Here is an 8,517-nt window from a genome sequence, read left to right on the forward strand (position 1 = left end):
AAAGTGTGACACATGGGGGTGGAGGTGTCCCCAAGAGAGAGAGAGCGCGACACCTGTGGATAGAGGGTTCTGGGAGGAGGGGGTACGTGTAGGGGTGTGCTGGAGGGTGCGTCTAGGTCGTGTACACGCTTGGGTGTCCCGGGCGGATTGTCGGTTTTTTTTTCACGGGCGGCGCCCGTGTGGGGCCCACGCCGGCCGCCCGCCGTCGTCCGGGGGGGTCAAAAAATATTTTTTGACGGAAATGTCCGGCCTTGCCCCGTGACCATGGGGGCGTATTCCGTTCGTTGATTAGACGCCTGGATAGTTACTATTTTTGGTCGGAAGTTCGCAGATTAAAGGCTTAAAAGCTTAATTAAACCCATTCCGGGTACCCGTTTTTAGTTCAGAAAAAACTATTTTAAGCGTAAAATTACGCGTAGATTCCAAATTTGGATTCAGAATTACAAATTTCTAAGCAAAAATGGCTCATTTTCCAAAAATAGAAGTTTTTTGATCGTAAAAATGACAAACTAAGTTATATTTTTCAACTCTGAAGCAAGTACATTGTTATTTACAATGGGTATGTTACATCCTTCCCTACTAAAAGAACTCGAGATGTCCTCATCTCGGCACGAACTCTGGGTAATTCTTTTGGAGGGTTGACTCTTCCTCCCAAGTGGCATCCTCCTCAGGGTAATCTTTCCATTCCACTAAATGTTCCCTAAGGATTCTATTGCGAAGCACTCTTTCTCTAGAGTCGATGATTCTATTAGGTCTCATTTCAAGGACTCCCTGAGTTGGCATTACAATTTGTTCATCATCAAGAACATGATCAGGATGAGGCACATATGGCTTTAGTAAGCTTACATGGAATACATCATGGATCTTGAGGTGGGTTGGGAGGCGAAGTTTGTAGGCATGTTTCCCCAAACATTTGATGACTTCATAAGGCCCACAATACCTTGGACTCAGTTTCCTAAATTTTCCAAGAGATAGAGAACTTCTCTTTGGCCGCACTCGAAGAAAAACTTTGTCTCCTTGCTGAAAAATTCTGTCAGATCTTTTGGTATCAGCATAATGCTTCTGTCGATCCTGGGCGGCTTTAATATCCTTACGAATAGCTTTGGTTTGTTCTTCCATTTCTTCAAGCATTATCCTGGAGGCTTCAACCTTTAGTGTGGGGTCAGAGAAATTTAAGGGAGACAAACATTCCTGACCATAAAGAGCTTTGAATGGTGACATCCCTATGCTTTGGTGATAGGATGTATTGTAAGAGAATTCCACTAGAGGGAGATACTGAATCCACTTCTTTGGTTCACGCCCACAATATGCTCTCAGGATGTCTTCTATAACCTGATTAACTCTCTCAGTTTGACCATCTGTTTCTGGGTGGTAAGCTGTACTGAAACAAAGTTGTGTTCCAATAGCCTGGAATAATGATGTCCAGAACTTTGAAGTGAAGTCAGAGTCCCGGTCACTGACTATTCTTTTTGGCAATCCATGAAGCCTAAAGATTTCCTTGATGAAAAGGCGGGCAATATCAGAAGATTTAAATGTCTTCTTTACTGGGATAATATGAGTGACTTTGGTAAGCATATCCACAACTACTAATATAGAATCATACCCTCCTTGTGTTGTGGGAAGACTTGTGACAAAATCCATACTGATACATTCCCACTTCATCTGAGGAATGTCCAGAGGTTGGAGTTTCCCGGGCATTTTGATTCTTTCAGCTTTAATCCTTTGACATGAAAGGCATTGTCTGATGTATTGAAGGATATCTCTCTTCATTCCAGGCCAAAAATAACTTCTCCTTAAGGCATTCAAGGTTTTTGCATAACCTGGATGTCCTGCTACTGGGCTATCATGAGCTTCATACAAGATCATCTTCTTTAGTGCAAGATCTTTGGGGATACATAACCTATGCATGAAGTAGAGGCATTCATCATCGAGGGTGTATCCCTTGATCAATATATTTTCCTTTTCTGTGGGTGCCTCCTTGTGAACCAGACTTACTAGCTTTTGGTAATCAGGGTCATGAAGTGAAACCTGCTTTACCTTCTCTAGGATGGGGTTATTTGGCATAGAGATTGCACTTAGGAAGGATTTGCGACTGAGGGCATCTGCTACAACATTATCCTTTCCAGGACGAAATTTGATATCAAAATCAAACTCTTGCAGAATCTCAATCCACCTCCTTTGCCTCATGTTGAGATTGGGCTGGGTGAAGATCCACTTTAAGCTCTGGTGGTCAGTTACAAGCAGGAACTTACGGCCTAGGAGATAGTGTCTCCATAACTTGAAACAATGAACAACTGCAAGGAGTTCCAAATCATGGGTGGCATAATTGACTTCATAGGATTTAAGCTTACGAGAAGTGTAAGCCACAGGCCTTCCTTCTTGAATTAAGACACCACCAAGTGCAAGGCCACTAGCATCAGTGACAACCTCAAACTCTTTGGTGAAGTCAGGGAGCTTCAGAACTGGTGCTGAGGTGAGGATAGCTTTAAGTTGGCTAAAACTGATTTGGTGGATTGGTAGCCATACTATCTTACATTCCTTCTTGAGGAGATCAGTTAAGGGTGCGGCTATCTTGGCATAATCCTTGATGAATATCCTATACCATCCTGTGATGCCTAGAAACCCACGGATTTCTTTGACTGTCCTAGGGGGTGGCCATTCCAATATATCCTTGACTTTGGCAGGGTCTACTGAGATGCCCTTTGAGGAGACAATGAACCCTAGATATTCAATTTGGGAAGTGAAGAAGGTACATTTGCTTTTCTTGGCATAGAGCTTATGTTCGCGCAGTATTTGCAATACTTTGCGTACATGCTTCACATGTTCCTCTTTTGACTGAGAATAGACCAAGATGTCATCGAAGAAGACAAGGACAAATTCATCCAAGTAGGGTCGGAAGATATCCTGCATCAGGCGGTTGAAGGTGGCGGGAGCATTGGTTAATCCGAATGGCATGACTGTAAATTCATAGTGGCCATAGCGGGTATTGAAAGCGGTTTTAGAGATATCTGATTCCTTGATCCTAATTTGATAGTAGCCAGACCTTAAATCCATCTTGGAGAAAACTTTGGATCCATAAAGTCTGTCAAGAAGTTCGTCGATGCGAGGAATGGGGTATTTGTTTTTGACAGTGACCTTGTTTAGGCCTCGGTAGTCAATACAAAGCCGAAGCGAGCCATCCTTCTTTCTCTGGAAAAGAACAGGCGCTCCCCATGGGGAATTACTAGGGCGAATGAATCCTTGCTCAATAAGCTGCCTAAGTTGTTCCTTGAGCTCTATGGCTTCGGGAAGAGACATTTTGTAAGGTCTCCTTGAAACTGATTCAGCACCAGGGATTAACTCAATCCCATGATCTACTTCTCGAGATGGGGGTAGTTTTGTAAGTTCCTCTGGAAAGATATCTGAAAACTCCTGGAGCCAAGAGGGTTCTAAATCTGGGTTGCTTTCTTCTACCTTGTTGAGTTTGACAAGGAAGATCTGTTGGCCCTTGCGCACTCCCTTAAGAAGACGATTAGCTTTGACCAAATGAAATTTGGGTTTACCTGTTTTTCCCTGGGCTGATACTACCTGTCCTTGACTATTCTTAAAGGTGATGCTTCCTTCAGCACAGTGAATGTCAGCATTGTTTGCAATTAACCAATCCATACCAAGGATTCCATCATAAATCCCTAATGGTAAGCTTCTAAAATACCCATGGGTTGATTCACCATCCAATTCAAATTCAAGATCTCCCACACAATGTCGGGATACTTCTTCTTTTCCACTAGCTAACTCAACAATCATTGCTTGGGCTGGTTTTTGATCTAACTGTAGCTTACGCAAGCATTTTGGAGAAAGAAACGAATGCGTACTACCACAATCAACCAAAAGCTGGAAAGATCTACCTTGATAAGTGGCCGGAGCTTGGATAACAGAAAACTGCTGATTAGGTCCTTGATGTTCTATAGCTGCATGAATGGTGGCTTGCTCTTCTTCTTCCATCTCTAAAGTCGGTTCACCAATCATAGAGCAGACACGGGCAGTCACTCCACGACCTCTACCACGTCCACCACCACCTCGTCCAGCCTGGCGGTTATTAGGAGTCCCACGACCTTGAACTCCCCGGCCGCCTTGTGGAGCAGGAATGACATTAGGATTGAGAGAGGATCTTGCAAGTTTGGGGCATTCATTCCGGAAGTGGCCAACTTCATTGCAATAAAAGCACCTTTGGTCCCCATAGGATTCTGAAGTGGAATTAGCATAACTGCGGGGGACAAAATTATTGGGGTACTGACCAATAGTGTTGTGGCGGAAATTCGATTGGTAATTCCTCTGAAGGCGCCCCCTTGGGTTAGACTCAGGATAGACTCTCTTCTTTGCTTGACCACTCTTTACTTCTTTAGCCAGAGGTTTGGCTCGAGTAAGAGCATCTTGTAAGGTAGTTGGCCTCATTGCTTCAAGGCGAGAATCCAAAGGTTCATTCAGCCCTTGGCAAAATCGGGCCACTTGTTGAGTGATCGACATAGGTGGAGCATATTTGCCAAGTGTGACAAATTTTGAGTAGTATTCCTCCAAGGTTAAGCTAAGCTGCTTGAGGCTGAAGAACTCGTTCATCTTAATAGATTCATGAGATGGGGGAAGATAACGGCCCTTCACAGCTTGCTTAATGTCACTCCAGGTTTGGGTATCTTCAGTGACGCCCTTATCTCGGCACCATTGCTTCCACCAAAGTTTGGCGTCCCCGGTAAGACGGAATCTAGCAAGCATGGATTGATTCCCAATTCCTGTACCAGCAGCCGAAAAGTAATCGTCCATGGCTTCTATCCAAACTTCTGCATCCCTTTCAATCTTTGAACCTGCCCCATTAAATGAGGGAGGTTGCATTTGTTTGAGGAGAAGCTTCTTCTCCTGTGTATCTGTATATAATGCATTGGGAGCAAGAAGTTGACGATCCTGGTTATCAATAAGAAGCTAAATTTAGAATTATGACGCTTAGGCGGTTTAATACACATAAGACAATGAGTGTGAAAATCAAAACTTTTTATTCCAAGCTTTAATGTTTACAAGTAAACCAAGCCATTTACAAGTAAACCAAGCCATTTACAAGGATTGGACTAAATCCAATCTTATTTATTTACATGGTAGTCCTCTAGGAAACCTAATAAAGATCTGCGGTGGTAGCATTGAAAAAGTAGGGGGGTTCTCCCATGGTTTCAAGAACTCGATAAGTCTCTGGTAGGGGAGGTAAACCTCGTCTAGAAAGACGGGTAACGGCTACTCTATCAGGGGGTACAACTTGAGTCACCTTATCATAAACCCAACGATTCTGCAGCATGCGATTCCCATCGATAGTGACATAGGTGTTACGAGGAGTGCCAATAAACCAGAACAGGCGAACCATCCGCAACATCTCGGCATATCGGATCCGCCTCAAGTCGTTGGTGAGATTGCCGACGTGCTCAGCTCGAATGATGAAGTAGGTAGATCGACGATGCCAATACTCAGTTCTGTTCCATCCCCTTTCGATGCGAGTGTAAAGAGGAAGGGTTAGCTTGTCTACAATGTGCATCATAGTGTCACGGAACTCGAATTCGGAAGAGCGACAAGCAGTCATGAACATGCATTGGAATACCAGGAAGCGAGAATAGGGATCCATCTCGTCCTCCTGCATCCAGCAGTAACTAGATTAGTTTAACAAGAATTCCTAGAGCAACAAGAGAATACAATATAAAATCTCCCAAGTCTAAACGCGCTCTGATACCACGTGTAAGGCCCCCGTCCCGAAGGGCGGGGGAATCCTTTTGATAGGCGGTCAAGTCTCGTGTTATTTTCCGATCGACGACACCTCGATCTCGTAGAAATACGAGGTTACGAGCAAACGGACGGACCTAACTCTATCTCGCAGGGGAAACGTAGTCATCCTAAAGGAAATTCTAATCCCCAGCACGAGATGTGCGTGGAGATGGAACAAGACCCACACTTGGTTCAAGGAAGCCAACGCCTTTTTCCCCCGTATTCATGAGGCACGGCCGCTGGCTCGGTCCCCTAAAACAAGTCTTGTTCGTGACTCTACTATTCCCTAAGTATCGTAGGTTACGACTAGTAGAAAGCTACCCGACTGATCGGGTCCACCCATCCTTAGAATGGTACCGTCAGGGCATCCATTCTCCCACTTTCCACACACTCACCCGTTCAATTGTTTCCTAATTAAGTCCTACCACACTGTGAAACACTTAAAAACAAATTCCTTTGTTAATTAATTACACTTGATTCCTTAAAGAAAGTCTTTCTTAGCACAACATTGAAATCAACGAGCATACTTACAGTGAAAAATATTTACAAAGACCCTGAAACCGGGCCGATATTCCAATCCAAACTCATGTCCAAACCATAACCATAACCACAACTACATCGATAATCTAGAATTCGATCTTCCAGCCTCAACCAGCTGGGTAAACCTCACGGACCGTCTCCCCTCGTCGTCAGCCAGACGATGAGGGCCAAGCCGTCCTGTCACCCCCTCAGGTACTGACGCTTGTACCAAACCCTCTCGCTCTTCGGAGGGGACGTCTCCTCATGAGGTGGGGGTTAAGTCACCGCACTAGCCTGGACCCACAGAACTAGGCAGCATATATACATCACCCTGATGGTGAAAACCAATTCCCAGTGGCATAGGAGGGGATTGCCCTGGGCCGACTCCCGGCCTCGCTATATCCTCCGCCCGGCTACACAGGCAAGCACGGAGTTAGCTAAGGGGGGGGAGAAGCTGTACCTGCATGTTAGCAATAAACCAACAGTATATCCAATAAAAAGAGACATAGCCTTAATTCAATGAATTCACGCATTAACAAAAACCATCGTTTCGGAAAGACAATGATTCGAAAGCAAGATTACTTTCCTATAACTTTACTTAAGAGTAACCATAAGGTACTTTAGGCCATCTATACTAGGGTTTAACCTTGGTTCCTTTCTTATTATTTCGAGAATCTTTGCATTAAGCTTGATAAGAGAGAATTTTACTTAAAACTTGTTAAATGACCAACCTGGTTATCATTTTCATGCCTATCCACTTCAAGAGGGGCGAAGTCGATTGCAGGGACGCGATTTGCTTCATTCCCTCCTTGGGCAGCGCGCGGTTCTTCAATTCGGCGGCGTTTCGGCGCCATAGGAGCACTAGAGTTTTAAGAGGATAAAGAGAAAACGAGGTGAATATAAGAGGTTGGGAGCGTGGAGAGAAAAGAGAGAATTCTACTGGTTCAAACGGATTCGAAAACGGAGTCCGTTTGGGGTAGGAAAAGCTTGTTGGGCTTATGGGCAGGAACGACCTCTTAGCCTAAGTTTAAGTCGCCGCATATGGGGGGGGGGGGGGGGGGGATTGAGAGGGTGTCCTTAACCTGGAGAGCTCTTGAGAAGAGTGTACGTCTAGGGAGGCCTAGGGAAGAGCAAGGCAAGGGTTGAAGGAGAGGCACACTTAAAGTCTATTCACACGGGGGGGGGGGGGGAGAAGAGTGTAGGACATGTCCTAGAGCTTGAGAGAGAGCTTGCGCGTAGGGGCTTGCTGGGGGCTTGTCTGGAGAAGGGGGCTGGGAGGGTCCTTTTATAGGTGCTGGAGGGTGGACGTCCGGGTACGGGGAGGTGACACCTGGGTGGTGTAGGTGTCCGGGAGAGGGTGTGGGCGTGAGACACCTGGGGGTGGAGGTGTCTCGAGGAGAGAGAAAGTGTGACACATGGGGGTGGAGGTGTCCCCAAGAGAGAGAGAGCGCGACACCTGTGGATAGAGGGTTCTGGGAGGAGGGGGTACGTGTAGGGGTGTGCTGGAGGGTGCGTCTAGGTCGTGTACACGCTTGGGTGTCCCGGGCGGATTGTCGGTTTTTTTTCACGGGCGGCGCCCGTGTGGGGCCCACGCCGGCCGCCCGCCGTCGTCCGGGGGGGTCAAAAAATATTTTTTGACGGAAATGTCCGGCCTTGCCCCGTGACCATGGGGGCGTATTCCGTTCGTTGATTAGACGCCTGGATAGTTACTATTTTTGGTCGGAAGTTCGCAGATTAAAGGCTTAAAAGCTTAATTAAACCCATTCCGGGTACCCGTTTTTAGTTCAGAAAAAACTATTTTAAGCGTAAAATTACGCGTAGATTCCAAATTTGGATTCAGAATTACAAATTTCTAAGCAAAAATGGCTCATTTTCCAAAAATAGAAGTTTTTTGATCGTAAAAATGACAAACTAAGTTATATTTTTCAACTCTGAAGCAAGTACATTGTTATTTACAATGGGTATGTTACACCAGCGTACGGTGGATGAGGGACCAAGGTTCGGTGGATGAGGAACCAAGGGAACGGCCTATGAGTGTAGGTGACCTGCGAAGGAGCCTAAAGGGTGCTAACCATACGGTGCTTGGGCTCTGGGTCACCGAAGATACCCATGCATGCGTCGAGAAAGAAAATGGAACAAGGTGTTAGAGTTGTTTTCTCGACTTAGGCATGGATCTAGTTGATTGTCCTTGCTGGTCCTCAACGGATGAGTTCATAGCTCTTTTAT

The 8,517-nt window shown here is 45.5% G+C and overlaps 1 protein-coding gene across 1 annotated transcript; it reads right to left on the reverse strand.

Annotated features, from left to right (window-relative positions):
• Nucleotides 1–5,063: 5,063 nt before the first annotated feature.
• On the reverse strand, nucleotides 5,064–7,322 carry LOC147623822 (uncharacterized). The gene is made up of 2 exons (XM_086820892.1): nucleotides 7,023–7,322; nucleotides 5,064–5,644 (listed from the first exon to the last, which is right to left on the reverse strand). Exons 1-2 carry the CDS (start codon nucleotides 7,143–7,145, stop codon nucleotides 5,138–5,140), a joined length of 630 nt encoding a protein of 209 aa, XP_086677018.1. The 5' UTR covers nucleotides 7,146–7,322; the 3' UTR covers nucleotides 5,064–5,137.
• Between the last annotated feature and the right edge of the window lie 1,195 nt (nucleotides 7,323–8,517).

The sequence above is a fragment of the Cibotium barometz genome, chromosome 26, assembly GCF_041138505.1.
Source record: "Cibotium barometz isolate CiBa-2024 chromosome 26, ASM4113850v1, whole genome shotgun sequence".
In the NCBI taxonomy this organism is placed as follows: domain Eukaryota; kingdom Viridiplantae; phylum Streptophyta; class Polypodiopsida; order Cyatheales; family Cibotiaceae; genus Cibotium; species Cibotium barometz.